Raw genomic sequence first — 20817 nt, 5'->3', positions numbered from 1 at the left:
TTATAGAGAGCATTGAAATTGAATCATTAAATTTCTTTTTCATTCTTTTCTTGAAAAGAGAGACGAAAAAAAGCTTCAGCATGGGAACGGAATTTGGTGTATCCTGCTGTGATGGTCCTTCTTCTTATCGAAACAGTAAGAATTTCTCTATGGTTTGGGAAAAGCAAACCATTGCTTATTTATTTTCAGATTTACTCTAAAATGAAGTGTAGTAACTGGCTTTAAAGTAAAAGTATAGTTAACTAGCATTCTGAATCAAACTGGCTTCCCACTTTTAAGAGTTTGAATGTATGTATCTATGCTTATTCGGCATGCCAAAAAAAAAAATGGCTTTTGATAGCAAGATCCCACAAACCCTCAATGTGAGATAAATCCTCATGGAATCTACAAAATGGGATTTTTCCATCCTTCCTTCACCAGAAAAAGAAGTTAAGGTTTTTCTTTTTCTTTTTTTGGGGGGGGGGTTAGGCAATGGGGTTAAGTGACTTGCACAGGGTCACACAGCTAGTGAGTGTTATGTGTCTGAGGCCAGATTTGAACTCAGGTCCTCCTGAATCCAGGGCCAGTACTCTATCCACTATGCCACCTAGCTGCCCCAAGATTTTTCTTGACAAGCAGCTTTTGAATGTAGAATTCAGATCTTTGGGAGCTTCAAGTTTCTTCATTAGTAATGGATACCCTGTATATCTGCCATTATTTCCAAGGGTTCTGCTTAATAATATTCATTAACTAAAGTTTTATTCTTTGTATGTTAGAAAGTTCTGTAAAACCAGCTGCCTTGCCTTAAAACAAAAATGAGCTTTATGGACTAGTGCACACTTCCAGTTAACATCCTTCTTTTCTTTCCAGTCCATTTCAGTCCTGCTGGTTGCCTGCAACATTCTTTGCCTCTTGGTTGATGAAACTGCAATGCCAAAGGGATCGAGGGTAAAGTAAAACTTCACTACCTTTTCCTTTTACAGATGGACCTGTTTTTGTTCTTGGAGTATTCCAAACAGTAAAACTAAAAAGTTTCATTTATTTAATGTTTTATATAATATATTGAGAATTCTAGTATCTTTTTCTTTGTGCAAAAAAAATCTGTCATAGACTGTTTATAATTATGATCCCCCTTTCCTAATTTTTTAAAAATTGGAATGGTAAGTAGCACTTTAATTAAAATATATAGCTTAAATTTAGATACAAAGTCTGGAAGTTATCTTAACATTTTAAAAAACATAACTCAATTTTTTCCTTTAAGAAAGTACCAATTTACAAAATGTTGAAATGAATACAGTTAATCAAATGTATTACATCTTCATAAGATCCAGATACTTAGCTTAAAGGAGATGTGCCTAAGAATAGTTCAGTCTCATGTTTTATTAAAATTAATGGGAATACACACTTGTTGCAGGGAAATGGAATTTACCTTTTTTTTTTTAGAGAGTAACTTTTTCTGTGGGAACTTAAATAAAAACAGTGTTTTAATATATTCAAAAATTTCTTATTTGAATATCTCCTCTTTTTAGAAGGTACTTCAGTGGACCTATGATCTCAATGATTTTTTTTTTTGGCTAGGCAATGGGGTTAAGTGACTTGCCCAGGGTCACACAGCTAGTAAGTGTCAAGTGTCTGAGGCCGAATTTGAACTCAGGTCGTCCTGGGCCGGTGCTCTATTCACTGCACCACTTAGCTGCCCCTGATGTCAATGATTTTAATATTTTCTCTAAGGATCTAGGTTATAATCCATGCTTGCCCATCTTGTGCTCTTCCTATCCATGTCCTCCCATAAGTTCTACCCAATGTGCTGGGGGCCTTCCTTACTTTCTCCAGATGTTGTGAGATTACCACTGGAGCATTAGGCTGTCTACTTGTTCTTTTGCTTTTTCTATGAGACCATTCCATCATCCATCTTTCATTTCTCTAATCATTTTCTTCACTCTAGTTCTTCCTAGTTCTTAATTTGTTTTATGTTGCAGCTTGATCACACCCAAAATGTATCACTGTAGTGCTCTTTGCGATACTTTAATTTCTCAGACACTAGGCAGGGTTAGGAACCTGCGGCCTCGAGGCCACATGTGGCTTTCTAGGTCCTTGGGTGCAGCCTTTTGACTAAATCCAAGTTTTACAGAAGAAATCCTTTTATTAAGGGGATTTGTTCTGTGAAGTTTGAATTCAGTCAAAGGGCCACTCTTGAAGACGTAGTGGGCCACATATGGCCTGGAGGCCGAAGGTTCGCCACCCCGGAGAGTGTTTCATACTTAAAACTATAGCAGCATAATCTTTAATCATCATTCTCATTTTACAAATTAGTATGTATTCTAAAGTTTTGCTTTTAGCTTTTCTCTTCGCTTGACAAATATGTCAAGTATTTGCTGACTAAGAGAATTTTGGAGTTCTTTTGGTCTCTTTGATTTTTTATTAATTAAACCTGTATGAATTTATTATAGTCCATGTTTGTATCCTTTCTTTCATTTATTTGACCAATTTTTATTTTGAATATCTTGTTTTAATAGGTCAGAATTGAGTTGTTTCAATAGCGGGTCATATGTTTTCCTCATTTTTATTTTTCTAGCTTTACATTTATTTTAATCTTGACTCTAGCCAATTGTGCTCTGACTACACAGTAAATTGATTCAGGAATGAGGCCTACATCAATAATGAATCATTTCCTTTCCATTAATATATAATCTGTTTCATTTTAAAATATTATTTTGTGCTTACATATTTAGTACCTTTTGATTATTTTTTTATTCATAGTATATAGTAAAAAGAATGATAATAACAATAGATGGCATTTACATGGTGTTTTAAGATTTGCAAAGTGCTTTATCAGTAGTGTCTTATTTTTATCCTCAGAACAATCTTGGGAAGTAGGTGCTATTATTACCTCCATTTTACAGATGAGGAAACTGAGGCAGACAGAGGTTAAGTGACCTGCCCAGGATCCCACAGCTAGTAAATGTCTTAGGCCGGACTTGGACTCTGGTTTTTCTGATTCCAGGTCCAGCACTTTACCCACCGCTCCACCCAACTGCCTCTATAAGCTTGAGACATGGAATATTTTACAAGTCTCATTCTTTTTTCCAAAATTCATGTTTTCATAATACACACACATATGTATATTTGCAGTCATAATCTAGTCTTACCTTTGCATTGAATTCACCAAGGAACAAAGTATAAGAGTTCTTTTTATAATTTCTCTGCCTCTTCATCCTCTCCAACAGATGTTGTATAAGCTGCTATTATTTTCATGCTGATCTTTTTACAAATATTTATCATGAGCACTGCAGCAAAGTTGACCAAATGCCCCATGAAATGATAGGCACATGATAACACTAACTCTTGTCAATTCCTTTATTGACCTCTGCAAGGGAAGAATCTTTTATTCATCCTCCTATTTAGCACTAACTTCTGTTTTCTTCTGGTTTTGTTTATAGAAAGAATACCAGAATTGATAAAATTTAGTTCCAGTAGTAGTATGTCTACCTGTTGGTCATTGGACAAGGATCTCACATTCAGAGTATTAACAGCTAAGTTAAAGTTTATAGATGACCTAAAAGCTGTAATTTTTAGCTTTTTAACCCCTTTTCTTCTACTCTGCTGCCATCACTGTACAAGTGGAAGGGCCATAAGACCATATACCATTTTTTATTTTGTTTCATTTTGTTTTGTCATAGCCAAAGAATTCATTATTGGGTGGCTAGACTACTTGTGATGAATCCCTTCATAGTTAGCTTTTTGGTTCTTAGAAAGCAAACTAAGTCCGTTGCTGGGACCATACTTTGGAGCCTTTCCAACATGGTAGTCCCTTCCAGAACGTGGACACTACTTTTATAGCCATTAAGATCATGCTACAATGAGGTCATTAAGGATTAAGACTTTGTGGAAGATATAGAAGATAGTTATTACAAAAAACACATACACACATTTGCGTCTAGATAAAAGTCACCGCGAAGTTTCATATTTGTAGAGAAGTTTTAATAATTTTATGAGTGCTGATTAATACCACTAGTTATCAAAGTCAGGTAAGCAAATTGTGTATTGTATTTTTGCAATATAATATCATTAAAATTATGATCAGAGAGGCTGCTTTAAGAAGGAATCACTGAGTACTTTTTGCTCATCTTAGTCTTTGAACTTTGAACTCCTGCCACCTCTTCTTCATCTCCTCCACTTCTAACCTTACTGTTATAGCTTAAAGGCAGAGGTCACTTTTGTGAAATTCCTAGCCCATATTAGGAGCAAGAGGAAGCTGGAAGTAACCTCAGAGTTTATCTACCTTAACCCTTTCATTTTATAGATGAAGAAACTGATGCCTTGGGAGGTTAATTGACTTACCCGGAGACACATAAGTTGTGTCTGTGGTGAGACTTGAACTCAGGTTCTTTTACTCCAGAGCTCTTTTGACTGTAACATGATGCCTTCTAGTTACTTTTAATTTTTACTACCAGAGCCCTTTCTTGAAGATATAAGCTTTTTGAGGGCAGAGACAATTTTTTTTTATTCCCTAGTACTTATCACAGTGCTTCGTGTGTAGTAAGTTCCCAATAAATATTTATTAAAACAAATTTAGTTGTTAAAAGTTCTCTATCTCCATGACTGTTGTCCTCTTTTTATTATTACATGTTTCTGCTGCATAGTAGATAGTTTAAATTCTTAACCTGACCCAAAGCCTTCTAATAGAGTATCCTAGACTGTTTTATTTCTTCCAGGCTTTATGTTCCCTTTGTACATTTAGAAAGCGGCAGCTTCACAGCAGCCAATTAAGTATCACATACATAATATGTGCTTAGTAAATGCGTGCTTAACGGAAAGATTGAGCTGATGCATCAATATCTCTGTCTTGGATGGACATTATAGGTGAACATTTAGTTGGATCTAGAATTAAGTAGGAGGAAGAGAGCTAGGATGCATTTGGGAAATTCATACCTCACTTTTTTTAAAAACAACTTTAGAATTTTCCATAAAACAAAAACCAGTTTTCTAAATACCAGTTTTTCTACCAGTGTTCTAGACTGCAAATTAGAGAATATCACAGTCTACAAAGAGCTAAAATTGTAGGTCAGTGGAAAGATGTGTAATATGTATAAATAATCTTCAGCATGTTACCAATGATGTATACAAGCAATGCCATAAAAATAACCAAAGAGATGTAAAACCATGAAGGATAAAACAGATGGACAACCTGCAGACTGCACTGATACCTTACAGGCCTAGAAGAAGGCCCCCAGCATTTGGGCTAGATCATGTATCAGTCTTATAAAAGATGAAAAAGTATTGATGCTTAGCAGTCTGTAGCATTTGAAAAAGGACCCACATCATTAAGGTCATGGATCCAATGAATCATTGAAGAATGGGTACATGAATGAACTCACTCCTCTCCAGGCCTTCTCTTTAGCTTTGCCATATTCAATTCAGCTTAGTAATTCATCGAGTTCCAACTTCGTGCCTGGCACTGAGCTGGATGCTGAGAACACAGAGGTAAATATCAAGCACTCTTCCTGCCTTTAAGGACCTTGTGTTCTGGGTGGGGAGAGTTAGGCACAGTAATAATATGTATATAGGTAAGTAAGAAGAAAATGTCTGCACAGTAAATCCAGAGGGGCAGAGTGGAAGGTCTTTAACAACAGTAAAGGAAATCTGGAAGGGCCTCATGTAGGAGGTTGCACGTTGAAAGAAACTAGAAACATTAAGAAGCTGTGGAGTAAAGGAAGTGCCAAGTTGAAGGGGATAACCAGTCCAAAGGTGGGACATGGAATACTGTGTAAGGGCACCTGCTATTTAGGAAGGGTAATAGAAAATCAATCTGCAGGAACAAATCGGAGTCAGAGGGGAAAAAGAGCTTTCTATGCCAAACCCAGGTTTGTATTTGATTTTAGAGGCTATAGGAAGCCACAGAAGCTTCTTGAGCAGGGGAGGGACATTGTCCGACTTGTGCTGTGGGAATTCTGAAATGTTCCCTTTCCCAGCCAACTAAGCTGTTTCTCTCTCCCCCCACCCCAACCCCGTCATTTAAATAGTTCCCGAAATTCCTTCTCCTCCTCCCTGGATTGATTAAAGGAGAGCTGACGGATTCCTGGTCCCTGCCATGGTTATTACTCCTTGCTTTTTAACTAAATCTGACTTTTGTATTTATATACAAATATGACTTATGTATTAGTTTTAAATTTATATTTGTCTATATGACATTTAAATGTTTTACCCTATTATCTTAGATTGAGATGTATAATATGACCCAAACTCCTTTTATTCCTTTCTCCCTCTCCCATGTATGATTGTTGCATTAGAATTTCATCTGGAGGCTCCCCTTTTTTCATTACCCAGAATTGTTATACTTTCAAATTTCACTACTAGGCTTTAAAAAAAAAAACACCTTACGATAATAAAAAGACCATGAGCTATTTTTAATAGCTGCTATTTGTGTCACAAGTAGGTTAATCTATTTCTTGGTATAGAAATTTTCATGTACAGTCCTTTTTATCAGCTATAAAAGTGTTTCTCCTGTTTGACGAATTGAATTGGCTCCATAGTTTTACCTATTTTTTGCATTGAATTTCTTTTGATTGACCACCATATTATTTATAATATTGGCCTTGTTTTCCTGCTTTTTTAGTCATGGACCTAAGCTCTCTCTTCTTTAAAACTCTAGATTAAGGTTGAGAAATTCATCAAGGCTTTGAGGTATTCATATTATATTTTCTAAATGACTAGGGGCAGGCAGATATATCCTTTTTCATTAGCCTTTGATCTGTGTCCAAAGAAAGCTTTGGGGAATAGCAAATTGTTTCCTTCTTTAAAGTACAAGAACAGGAATTGGACATACCCATTCACTTTTGGAGTTTTTGTTCTTGTCACAAAGAAATGCACATGGTGCTTCACATTTTAAATTGCATCATTGGTGTGACATGTTTCAGCATCAGGGTGACCACATATTCTATTTTGATGAGATTATTCTAGTTTTCAGTATTTTTCTCCTCAGTGATTTCTCTCCCTAACCCCAATTTCTTCTAGAATAGCAACACAACTCTTTTTCTCTCTCACAAGTATGTTAACACTGTAAACACCTTACATGATAAGTAAATGAATTACATATGATATCACAACAGTATTATGAAGTAATTCAAAATCTTAAGGAGTCAAATAAAGAAGCCACATTCTAAATGTCATGTTTTATTTGCCCTTGAAAGTCTATATATTCCAAAATAAGTAATTGTCATTTTTTAATAATCCTACATGTATCAGTTATTAAATTTAGGGAAACCAAATGCCTGTACCACTGAAATTTTGAAAAATTTTTTTAAATGTTTTTCTTTCTAGGGACCTGGCATAGGAAATGCTTCCCTTTCTACTTTTGGTTTTGTGGGAGCAGCACTTGAAATAATTTTGATTTTGTATCCTTTTTAAAAGTAGGAATTCTGTCTGTCAACAAGTATTCTGTCTAGTTTTCTGGGACACTGGTAGTTTACTAAGACACTTTCCTGGGAAGGGAGAGAAAGGACCAGGTCAATCCTTCTCAAGCACTCGAAGTGTTTTTTGTTTTGTTTTGTTTTGTTTTTCCTTTGGTTCTTAAGGCTTTTCGGAGACTGCTGAGAACCGAAGTGAAACTTGCATTCCTTTGGAGAGCTTTTCTCCTTGATTCTCACAGTTACCTTATGGTGTCCTCCGTCGTCGGCTTCTACAGCCTCCGCTTTTTTGGGAGCTTTACTCCCAGGAAGGATGACACAACTATGACAAAGGTAAGGTAAAGACTGAGGTGCTGATGGCCACCCCTTTGCCACCCAAGACATACTGACTGTTTTATTTAGTAATTGCCCTGAATGGCTCATTTACTGCGAATCAGTATTTGTTTGTAAGCTGCGCAAACACAAACTGGAAGATTTTCAAAATGCTGAATGAGTGGGAAAAAGGATGTGCTCTGTTTAGTTTGGATGGCATCCATTCACTTGTAAAACGCCTGAAATAGCAGAGCTTGTTAACCAGCTATAGAAAAGCTAGTGAAAGGACTTTTTCGCCCCCAATGAAAACGTATTGCTAATGAGTAACTTTGATTGTGCAAACTGTACTTCAGGAGCTTGTTTGAAATCTGAAGAACTTATTTGCTACAAGTAGTAGAGACAAAGATTTTCAAATTTGAATAATTAAAATAAGACTAAAGGGTTCTGTTCAGTTAACATTTTGCAGCTTGAAGTTAATTTGACTTTCCACAATTTGACACTGGTTTCGAAAAAACAAAATCTTATATATAGTGATTCAAACAAAATATCCAAACATTTTGTTAAAGAAGTGCCACAAATTAAGAAGAAAAATTAACGTTATAACTCAGATTTTTTTCTGTTCCATATTCATTGTTTTCATTTGATCATTGGAAAAGGTTCTGGAAAAAGCCTAAAATTATTGCTTTTGGTTTGCTAGAACTTTTTTGAAGACAAGCTAGATCTATGTTGAGATGTGTAATATCTAGTTTAACTGTTAGAAAATAATAATATTTTCTTATATTTTTCTTTTAACATAAAAATATTTTAATGATATGCTTTATTTCAAAATATAAGATAATAACAATAAGCTTGGTATAAATAGAGAATTAGTTCCTAGAATGTAGGTAGGTTTGTGCCTATAAATATTTGTTGTTAAGTCACTATTAAAGAAATGAGAAAGTTTGTGGAAAGTAATTTAGAAAATTTGGTGCTATTTTGATTTTTTTGGTATATTTTTTGGTATATGTAAGTGAATATATAATTTTTTTCAAATTAACACCTAAAGTTCACAGTCAGTACTCACTTCCATAAATCATATTCTGTTATCTCTTAAGTGGTGGAGGTAAGTGATGGCTTTAATAGTATTTCTGAAGTATTTTTTAAGAATTCAGGATGTGATGTTAAATGTATGCTCAGAAAAAGGATTTCTTACTAGCTTTTCAGTTCTATATTGAGAATTATAAATTTTCATTAACGAGTAAACAAAATATAAAATGCAGGATTACAAATTTTCTAGAATTTTAACTAATGAATTTTTTCTTCCATCTGCTGTTTAACTTTTTTTCTTTCTTGAAACAGATAATTGGAAATTGTGTTTCAATCTTGGTCTTGAGTTCTGCACTACCTGTAATGTCAAGAACCTTGGGTAAGTTTAGCTGAAAAAATGAGCTGAAATTTCATTCTGCTTTTGAGAACTTTGGTTAACACTTTCATGTGTGATCTTAAATTAGGAATTTTTTCTCTTAGGAACTTGACCACCTTCTGAAACACATCTTTATTTTATTTACTTTATACTCACTTCTTATGTAGACATACTTTAACCTGCAGGGAGTTAGGAATAATAGGAACAAATCCAGCAACTTTGTAAAGTAAAGATCAAACATTTTTCATGTAGTAGCATTGTCTCATCAAATTATATGAATGTTTTCACATGACCATGTCACCTTTTAGGTTCTCTAGTGTACAAATAGACTTAAAGATTCCTTAATGGGAAGAAAATATAATAGAAATTTTTTTTAAGTATGTGACAAGAATGTGTTAGAAATAATATTTAAGCTAAATCCAGAAAACATTAAAATTTAGGGAAGTAGATATTGACTAAAGGTATATTTTTCCACAATATTCAGAGATTTGAATGTTGTTGTTGGTATTAATTTTTGGATTTACAGAGCTTTTCAATGATCCTCTAATTCTCTAAACTTTTTTCAGTGATATTTTTAGTTAAAGAAAAATTTTCCTTTGTGCACACATATTTGAGCAGGTCTTGTTTTTAATCAGTTTGTCTTTTACAAAGCAATATAATGGAATGTTTCTTTCTCAAGTCTTTCACAAAATGTTATTTCTAAATAAAATTTCTCTTTAGTTAAACTATATTAAATTCTAAAAACCTATACCTTAGCTTAGGGGAATTCTTGGAAATGCTGCTAGTTGACGAAGGTGAATTGATCATTTTAAAACTGCTAGCAATATTAAGTTGCCTTAGTTTTAGCTTTTATAGAACTTCCATTATTTATGCAAAACTCATCTATCAGGGAAAAATGTAGGCTGTGCCAAGAAATTGCAACAAGCTTTGTAGTTTTGCTCACAATTCTTATGCATAATTTCATCTTTCTATAAAAAGTTCAAACTTTGTATAAACATGACAAAGAACTATTCTAAATGCTAATATGGCTTTCTTTTATCTCTTTTTTTCTATTACCTTGGCTTTTAAGTATAGGGTATGTCATTGTTTTGACATCTGCCTGTGGTATGCTTATCGCTAAAATGTGGAATATATACAGTTTAGTGATTTGAAATCAAATTTGACTATTTGTATTATGCCATTTCACAAATAACTTTTGTGGCATTGAAGACACCATGCCATTTTAACACTTGTATAATTCATTTATGCACTGTAATTTAAGATTAACCGTTGGTCATAATATGAACCGATTCTATGGAAAAAAAAAAGCGTACACGCTGTGCACCGTTGCTAATACAAAGAAAACAAATTAATGGTAAAACTCACTTTTTGAAGACCAACAAATGAAATTCCTGAATAGTTTGCCATAGAGATAAATAAAAGAATAAAACAGAAGAAAGGAAAAGAAAGATAAGACAATTAAAATGCAGCTAACAAATGCCCGGACCCAGCTGTCCAAACAGGATTAATAGAGTGCATTAGAGTACAGTGAGTCATGTGGTGCTTTGCAAAATATCAACATGCATTGCATTACATGTTATGCCCAATGGCACTGAATAGATGAAAAGAAATAAATACGTTAAACAGATTCATAGAGGCTTTTCACAGTATTAAAAAAGCAAGGTTCTAGGCTAAAAGAAAAAAAAAAAACCTGGGTTTTAGCATTATGGGAAAGGCAAACTAGAGAGAGTTATCAAGTAATTCACATATTAACCCTTTAGAATTGAGTATTTGAATTTAAGAAGATAAAATATAGGCAGTTGTGGATATTGTACTCAACTATAATCGAGGATTTTTGATCATCTAGCTATGATGTCTCCAGGGCAGGGGGTAGAGTGTGTATTTAACAACTGAATATAAAGCTATAGAATTGTTTTCTCTTTATTTCAGAACTTCTTCCCAGTAAATCCTGGTCATCAGTGCAGTGTCATTTCCCTCCGTGACATCAACTAGCAGCACTACATTGTTTAGATCGAAATATGACTAGTACCTTACGTGAGGCATAGTGAGGGAAATAATAACATCAATCTTCCCTTTTTTCCTTTTAAAGCAGTAACTTTTAAAATTGTAAATAATACTGAAAAGAACTTAGATGTCAGTTATATTTTAATGGGGCAAATAGTTTAGAGCAGAGATATTTTTGCTTCAGAAGTCAAAGCATTCTATGCCTATTTTAAAAATACATCAATAACTAATGAATGATCTTTACTAGAATTGCACAATATAAGTTTTATTTTGCTTAGTAACTATAATGATATCTAGTTTTACTTTTTTTAAGAAGAAAAAAATCATGTTTTATTGATATATTAGATTTTTTCACATAAAAGAGTAAAATGGAATTATACAAATATGTATTAGTTTCAGGAACATTGAGACCCTCAGTTGAATATTTTCAGTATATTGAATATATCATTTATAATTAAGTTGTGATAAAAATGTTAATCATATGTATATTCTTACAGATGAAATGAATAATAGTTGTGATATTAGAGCCCACTGAAAGTACAAAGAAACTTTATTTTTAAATATTTGTCAAAACTCTTTAAATCTGTTATTTTTAGCTGATTTGGATGCTTAGACATGTTTAGATTGAAGATTTTGAAGGCCCCAAATTTTTCAAAACTTTATGATTAGACCTTTTAGCTATATCATCTATAATTTGTTTAATTGATTGGTAAATTACCATAGTAGATTTGAAATATAATTTCCTATCATTATATACATATGCCCAAGTTTTTCTAAAATTAAAATATATTAGGCTTTTTTGGTATAGTTTTGTAAGCAAGAATAAATTCTGACCAAAAAGCACATTTTAGTTGTTTACATGCTCCATGGTTTGCCTTAAGGAGGATATAGCTTATACTGATTGATACTTTGTACACTGTATTTCAAAATCTTCTTTAACTGAAAGTGAAAAGGATTCCCAGAAATGATTCATGTAAATCAGATCAAGAAGTCTCCATTGTGTCAAAATAAAATTCATGAATACATTAAAAAATTATACCAGTAGACTTCAAAGGTATTTTTACCAACTCTTCTTGTTACCAACTTCCTCATTGTTAATTACCTTGTTTTCTTACTGATATATCTTCCGCATTTAAGACATGATTAAATATTGTACATATACTGTTAGATAACAATTCTGTCACTTTCCCAAATGCTCCTTAAATTTGTTTTAATCACCTCCCCACACATTTCTCATCCAATGCCCATACAATCTGTCATCTTCTTACGGGAGATAAAGTGGATTATTCCCCTTTGTTTCCTGTATGAGGGAAGTCTGTTTAAAAACCAATCTTTTTAGAAAAGGGCTTTATGTGGGCTTTCGTAAATGTATCTCTAAATCTTTCCTTCTCCAGTCCTTTTTGTCTAACACTGGAAGAAAAGACACTTTCACAAATACTTTTTAAAATGAAAAATAAAAGCAACCAAACATTTAATTGCTAAGTGAATACCTAACATTTGGCTGATAACAAAGATTTCACTTGGATCCATAATGAAAAACCATTAGTAACATAAAAAGTTGTATTTGGTTTGTGTCATACATTAGTACTAAAAAAATTTAATGTATGATCTTGGCTCTCCCTTGCTGGTCCTTATTGTTCTTGTAGCTCATGACTAAAGATAAATAATGATTGTTACACACATATATTTGGGGGTGTGTGTGTGTGTATGTGTGTGTATATATATACACACACATACATATGTGTATATATATTTATAGATGTGTGTGAGTGTATATGTTTGGATTGTTGTGTAGGCCTTTTTAAAAAAATATTTCCTGAGTGTAGAAATATGTAGGTAAGTATCAGAAAGAATTGACTAAGTAAACGCCAGTTCTTTAAAAGCTGATAGTCTAAGTATTGAAGACTATTCAGATTTAAGGACATAAAACTCTGACTGAGAAAATATCACCAGGACAGTAAGGCTAGTTGGCTCTACATGGTCAGAAATCTGTTGGCAAATATTCAGATTAATTAAACTCAAACTTATTAAGAACCAGCTCTATGTCAGGCACTGTTTGTTATTTATGATACAAATATAGATACAGCACGGACATTGCCCTCTAGGAACTTATGTTCTAAAAGGGGAGAAAGATATGTACACAAATAACTGTTAGAAGGGAGAATGGGATTAGGTGCAAAGGAGAAACAGTCAAAATGCTGTGAGAAGGTTGATGATGGAGAAACCACCTTCCAGGCTGGGGTTGGATAGGTTCCGGGAAGGCTTCATCTTGGAATTAGCATTTAAATGAGAGGATTGACATCTGGAACCTGAAACACAGAGAGGTATTACTTGCCGATCTTGATCTCGCACAGGTAGTAAGTGCTAAAGGCCAGATTTGAATCGAGAGCTTCTGATTCCAAGCCCAGCGTTGTCGTGGCACAGGTGCTCAGGGGATCGGGTTGAAGAATATGATATTGACACACAGCTGTCTGATTTCCATATAGAGCACAAAATTTGCAGCGTTCAGTTTTTCTGTTGTATGTTTTTATACCGTGCCGCTTGAGGGTGGCTTCACATTCCCCCAAATTAATTGTGGACGGACAGCTTCCATTGCTGCTAGCTCATACGCATAAGGAAATGGCTATATCTGAGTGGTGCCACACAGACTTTTGGAAAGGACGCTTCAGTGGACTGGTAGGGATGGAAACCAGATTGCAAACAGTTAAAGAAGTGAGTGATGAGAAAGTAAAGGTGATGAATATGAACTATTCTTTTTAGAAGTTTGATAGAGATAAAAGTAAGAGGGAAAGTGCCCACGTATACAAAATACCGATAGCGTTCTGTTGTTGTTCAGTTATTTTTAGTCATCTATGATTCTTCATGACCTCGTTTGGGGTTTTCTTGGCAAAGATAAAGGCCTGGTATTTGCACCACCTAGCATTCTCCCTTGTAGCAAAGAACTGGAAACTATGGGAGTGGCCATTAATTGGGTAATAGCTTTACAAATTATTGTATATGAATATAATTAATATTATTGTGCTGTAAGTCAGTGGTGTCAAAGTCAAATAGAAATGGATCCCTCTAGGTCACATATTGACTTAGAAAAATACAAATTTACATTATGTTTTGTTTTTTAAAATTTTTTTAAACTTTTCTCAGTTATGTTTTTTTTTTGTTTTGTTTTGTTTTAGCTAGGCAGTGGGGTTAAGTGACTTGCCCAGGGTCACACAGCTAGTAAGTGTTATGTGTCTGAGGTCACATTTGAACTCAGGTCCTCCTGAATCCAGGGCTGGTGCTCTATCCACTGCGCCACCTAGCTGCCCCTCAGGTGTGTTTTAATCTGGTTTGGGTTGTACTTGGAGTTATGGGGCAAATAGGCTGTGAGTTTGACACCTCTGCCTTGAGAGATGGATTTAAAGAAACCTGGGTACACTAATAAGAACTGATGCAGAGTAAAGGGAGCAGAAAGAAAAAAAATTATAAGATGACTATAACATTGTAAAGATGAACAGCTCTTAGAGCCTTAAGAACTAGGATCAATGTAGTGACCAACCAGGATTTCAGAAGACCAGTGGTAAACCACGCTTCCCCTTTCTTGATTGAGAGGCAGTAGACTAAGTTTGCAAAATGAGATATATGTTTTCAAATATGGCCAATACATATGCTACATGAGAGGACTTTGAGGGGTTGGGGTGGAGAATTGGTGGGGTAAATCAGAACTGGTGATGATGATGCCAAAAAAGAAAGAAAAAAAAGAAGAAAAAGACAAGAACATCAATAAGTCATTATTTAAATTGCATGGAAGAGAAGAGAAAAATTTCAGAGGGTCAGATAAAATGGATGATATTGAAACTGAGGTGTTTAATTTATTATATACTTTTAAAGAAATTGTATGTGATAGAGATTTGCACTCCCTATTGCATCCAGGGGCACATAAAAAATGCTATCTTTGGCATTCAAAGCCCTCTACAGCCAGCTTCCTAGCTTTCCAGTCTTCTTACATCTTACTCCCTGACACATACTCTTCAATCCAGTGACACTAGCCTCCTGGCGCTTCCATGAACAAAATACTCCTCTCAGCTCCAGGCATTCTCTCTGGTTGTCCCCAATGCCTGGAACACTCTTCCTCCTCTGGTCCAACTACTGACCTCCCTGGTTTCCTTTAAGTTCCAATTAAAATTCTGTCTTTTCATGTAAGTCTTCCCGAGCTAAGGCAGTAGGTGGCACAGTGGAGAGAGTGCTGGGCCTGGAGTCAGGGAAATCTGGGTTCAAGTCCAGCCTCAGACACTTACTGGGCAAATCACTTAACCTTTGTTTGCCTCAGTTTCCTCATCTGTAAAATGGTGATAATAACAGCACTTAGCTTGCGGGGTTATTGTGAGGATAAAATGAGATATTTGTAAAGCACTTAGCATAGTGCCTGGCACATAGTAGATGTTACGTAAATGCTTATTCCCTTCCTCCTAAGCCCTCTTAATTCTGCCTTCCTTCTGTTAATTATGTCCTATACATCCTGTATATATTTGTCTGCATGTTGCTTCCCCCATTAGATTGTAAGCTCTTAGAGGGCTAGGACGTTCTTTTGTCTCTTTTGATCCCTTGCACTTAGCACAGTGCCCGACACTGGTGTTTAATAAGTGTTTAGTGATTTATTGACATATATAAACCTCTTCCTCTTCTTCTTTGTATATGGAAAGTTTGTGTTCAGTGTTTGTCAGGTTAAAATTAAAATTAAATACTGAAAAACAGAAATTTAAAGAAGGAAAAGGGTTTGGCAATGGAGAATTTTAATAACGAGAGAATATATGAATGATAATATGAATGGGAATTAAAGAAAGAATTTTTTTTTGTTTGGAGATGGAGAAATCTGAGCTTTTTTGTAGACTGGAGAAGGAGCCATTTGAGGGGAAAGATTAAAGACCTTTCCATTGGTGTAGCTAGAAGACTTTGCAAAGAGGAAGGCTGCCTTTTCCTCTAGGCTGGAAGAGGAAGGAAAGGATAGTAGATGCAGTTCTAGACATTTAGAAGAATTGCGAGAGAAGATGAGATGATTGCTTTCTTATCCCAGTCTTTTTAGAAAAATAGTGGCCAAGTTCATGCACTGAGAAATGAAGTGAAATAGAGATTTTAGGAGAGAAAAAAATTTGGAATAGTAATTTTGGAAGCCGATAGTAAGAGATGAATTGTTATAGATGTGTTGTTATACAGTAGCGATGACCCTTTTGAGATTAGATAGCATCAGTTTGTAGTGGATCAATTACCACTTGTTTGGTGGCAAACAATGTTAGGAGTAGGAAGGGAGTAATACATTAACCAGTTTTAGGGGTTAGCAAGATGGAATTGGGGAGAGCAAAGCATTACTTAGATTTTTGTCAGTACCATAATTGTTTTAGAAAAACCTTGAATTTTTCACTTGAAAAGAATTTCCAGAAGGATCACTCTGAAAAGGCTCTTTGGAAGTAATTTAGTCAGGCTCAGGACTGTGTGTGAAAATGTAGAGATCAGAACTGAAAATTAAGATAGGGTCTGGTTTATGACAAGGATAATTAAAGGTCTTGAGTAGTTAAACTATTGTAAGAAATGGTGAAAATGAATCAGCTTTTTACTTTATTACTTACCCATTTTTCAGCGGTAACAGCTTGGAGCTATTGTAATCATATGCGGTATCTTCTCTTTATCTTTCCTTCTAATTTTGAACGTGGTCTAATTAGCTGATGTTTTGACTGCACATAAACATCTGATTCTGAAATGATAAACTTGTCAATAATCAATTGTTTTTGTCAAGAATCACCAATTATGCTTTATTGTGATGGTAATTAATTCTTACCATTTCTAGTATTTTCCAACTCTCTTCTTGAATAAAGTATTTGTGATACACAGAAGTGAGGCTTTTGGTAGTTTATAAGAATTTAGCCTCATTAATTTCTTAGTCCTGAACCCTCTTTTCCAATATATTCTTCATAGCCCTCTCTTGTGTTCATTTTCACAGTGAAGCCAGCAAGTATCAAGTTGTATATAGATTTGGTTTTGGTATATTCTTGTCCTGTTCTTAATTTTTCTACTTCTTTATCTTATACCACATATATTGGCACATGCATTGCAATTATCTTTACAGTAGTCTTTTTGTGTATGCAATCCATAAACACTTTAAGGTGGGATGAGCAAGTGTCCCATAAAATTGTATTTTATTGCATTTGGACAAATAATGAAATTAACAATTGCCAGTTCCTTTATTTGCTTATCCTAGAAGAATGTATGAACCTTTCTTCTATTTGTTTTTAATTTCTTTTTGTGTTTTAGTGTAGTCATTTCCCAATTGTCTGTGCATGCATCTGAGCATCTCAGGTATATTTTAGAGAACTTACTATAGGAGTTGCATGATGCCCATACAGTGTGCTTTGTTCTTAGTTTCTCCTTCCCTATTCTCTCTTTCCCATTGTTCAGAACAGTGTCAGATAGAAGTGAATATGATTTAAGATTCTATTCTCTTCCCCCCAAATCAGAGCTTAGACATCTGAATACCTTCTTAAACCAAAACATATATTTTCCTGGTCCACCTACTGGAGTTGGTTGATTGTATTAACAAGAGTGTGAGTCAAGAAAGTAAAAAATTGGTTCTGCTTGGGATAGTGCTTAGAATCAGGCTAAGAGATAATAGTCTATCTATAGTACAGAAAGTTATATGATATCAAACAGAAGGAATTGATTGTTTTCTCTTAAACTAGGCTCACAAGCTGTAATTAACTGTTAAAGGGTATGGTAAAGTGTATGATATTCAAGAAACTAATTTTTGTTTTTTAGTGGGAGTATTAAGGCAATTATTAGACAGCGACTAGCATTTTTACTTTTCGGAAAACTGACAGATCTTACCTATTTATGGATGTTGATAACATTTTAACAATCATTTTAAGAAGAGTGGGGGAAAGACATTTGTTTTATCTTTTCCACATGGAATATATCAGGAATAGTCAGTGTATTCAAGTGGAAAAGAGCAAAAACTTGGAAAGGAATGAGAATAGCATTGTTAACTATTTATTAAATAGCAGGAGATTAAAAATAAGAAGATCATGAGAGTTATGTGACTATTCCCAAGGAAAAGTAATCAGAGTACATAAAAGTTTAAGGTAATTAAATTGTGGGTTTATACTCTTAAAGATAGAAACACATTCAAATTAATCTTGAAAAATTTAAATATACCAAAATTGGCTGAACTATAGAAACAACAGATAACAGGGGTTATGCTCTAAGGATAGAAACACCACTGAGAATACTGGATGCTGAAAGAGCCAGGGGTCATAGCAGAGCACAGGCCAACTAAGGAGACTGTTAATAGACAATGTAGTTCCAAAAGCCATCATAATATTAAAAAGTATTCATTGGAAGGAAGTGTCCCACATTGGGAGTACTCCTCATTGATGAAATAAGTTCTGACTTCCTCAAACTCTTCCGTCCCTGTCCCTCACCAAGAAATACATGCAAAAATTGAGAAATGATCCTGACATTGTATATTACATGAATCTTACTTTTGAAGGAGTAGTATGTTTAATTTTAGGATATTTTATAAAAATGATGAGCACATTGACAAGGGTCTGTTATCAAACTCAGATAAGAAATTACACCCTATTTGAGAAAAGGTTATACACCTTCATGTACCTTGCCTTTGTTTATACTATTCTTTCCCTGCAATGTCCTCCTTCCCCTTCTTCAAATATTGAGTACCTACCTTACTTTAATGTTCTTCTCTAATGAGACTTCCTCCACCACGTTATCCCAAGTTTCCTTGGTGGAAGACAGCCTTCCTTCTCAGACTTCATTTCCAAATGCATTTATCATGTGTTATTGTGCATTGTCATGAATGCATGTTTCTCATTCCTGTAAAAGACTCTAAGCCCCATGAGGTCAGGAATTTTTTATTCTCTAAACTTTTTATCTTTCTAAGCACCTGGCATTTCTTTCATAAATGTTTGTTGAATCTGTTTAGCCCAAAGAAGGCTGAATATATGACTTAAGTATTGTCTTCAATTACAGGAAAGGTTTTAATTTGTTCGCTAAAAATTTATGAAGTGCTTATGGTATGGAGTGTGATATTCTAAATACTGGAAGAGGTAAAACATGGTACCTGCCCTCAGAAATTTTATAATCTCCAATTTTATGAAGGCTGTACTAAGCAGTTTTTCATGATCATACAAATGAATTGAGAGATACAGAGAGTACAGATTCCTCATTCAGGAAGGAAAGGAGGAAGGGAAGAAGGAAGGAAGGAAGCAATTATTAAGTACTTACTATGTGTCAGGCACTGTGCTAAGCACCTTAAAAATATCATCTCAATTGATCCTTATACCCTTGGAGGTAGGTACTGCCATTACAGTTGAGAAAGCTGAGGCAGACAAAGGTTAAGTGGCTTGCTCAGGGTCACATAGCTAGTAAGTGTCTGAGGCAGGATTTGAACTTAGGACTTTTGGACTCCAGGCCCAGTCCTCTTTTCATTGTACTATCTAACTATTTATTGTTTGTTGGTCTCTCTCCCTGTGGCCCTCACCCTACCCCCCCAAAAAAATCAGTGATTTTAGAATTACTTTGGAGAAATTATGCAAATATTTTAATGAGTCCAGGCTGCTGTTTACAACGGAGGGTCGTCTTTTTAATACTTGCATTCTTCCAATAATAATTGAGTCATGGAATATCCAGATCTCAATTAAACAATGCAGTAAACATACAGTTCACACTAATTTTAAGGCACCATGCTCAGTGCTGGGGATACAATGAAGGGAAACAGTTCTTGGGAGAATGGGGTACAACAGGTACACAAGCAATACAAAGTAATTTCAGGATGGGGAGAACACTCATATCAGGGGGGAGTCAGGAGAGGCCTTATGTAGAAGGTAACACCTAAGTTGTACTTTGTAAGAAGCTCAGGATTATGTGATATGTCCATGTCTGTGCATCCTAAAGGTGAGGAGAGAAGGCATTTCAGATACAAGGAAACTATTCATGCAGTGGCATGAAATAGGAGTCATGTATCCGGTTTTACTGGAAAGAGAGTAATTGAAGGGAAATGATATGAAATTAGACTTAAAAGATAGGTGGGAGCTCTACTGGGGAGCATCTTGAATGCCCATCACAGTAATGATTCAGAATAAGTAAAGTTTTAGGTGACTGAAACAAATGAAAAGACCTGTTCAGTAGACCATAGCATATTACTAACCTATCTTTTCCCCTTTCCTCTAACCAAATCCTACTCTTTCAGGATTTTCCCTCATAATTTTGGTCCTAGCTAGTGATTTAAAACTAAATGCAGTATTTCTGGTGAAATCTAGATTGAACTATGCATAAACTGATATGTTTACTGCTTAATATTTTAAAAAATGTTTTATTGATGCCTTATTTCCCATCATCCTCTGGGAAGAGTTTTCTTTAGAATACAGTTAAACGTGGAGCCAAGATGGCAGAGGGACTCACTAGAGCTTTCCCAAATTCCTTTCCAAACAACTTTAAAATAACACCTCAAATCAAACTCTAGAGCAGCAGAACTAACTAGAGGGTGGGGTGAAACAATTTTTCAGCCTAGGACAACTTAGGAGGTCAACAGGAAAGGTTGTCTCAATGGAGTGGTGGTCAGCCCTGAAGCATAGTACAGGCTATGCCCTGGCAATACCAGAAGCAGGCCTTGTAGGCAGTTCAGCAGTAGTAGCTTTGGGGGCATTGAATCCACAAATGGCAAGAAGGTTGGAC

At 34.9% G+C, this 20817-nt stretch overlaps 1 protein-coding gene across 3 annotated transcripts in view; it reads left to right on the top strand.

Annotated features, from left to right (window-relative positions):
* The window catches only part of LMBR1 (limb development membrane protein 1), a 180539-nt gene that overhangs the window by 147621 nt on the left and 12101 nt on the right, over positions 1–20817 (top strand). For 2 of the 3 annotated variants that reach the window (XM_027841032.1, XM_027841034.1), the window contains 5 exons: positions 59–135; positions 850–927; positions 7300–7373; positions 7628–7718; positions 9036–9102. In XM_027841032.1, the coding sequence (XP_027696833.1) occupies positions 59–135; positions 850–927; positions 7300–7373; positions 7628–7718; positions 9036–9102 (387 nt within the window). Of the gene's footprint in view, positions 1–58; positions 136–849; positions 928–7299; positions 7374–7553; positions 7719–9035; positions 9103–20817 lie in introns of all 3 variants that reach the window. The other variant, XM_027841033.1, reaches the window with a different exon arrangement.

Source organism: Vombatus ursinus, unplaced genomic scaffold, assembly GCF_900497805.2.
Source record: "Vombatus ursinus unplaced genomic scaffold, bare-nosed wombat genome assembly UNPS02014852.1, whole genome shotgun sequence".
In the NCBI taxonomy this organism is placed as follows: domain Eukaryota; kingdom Metazoa; phylum Chordata; class Mammalia; order Diprotodontia; family Vombatidae; genus Vombatus; species Vombatus ursinus.
This window is presented reverse-complemented; position numbering and strand designations above follow the sequence as displayed.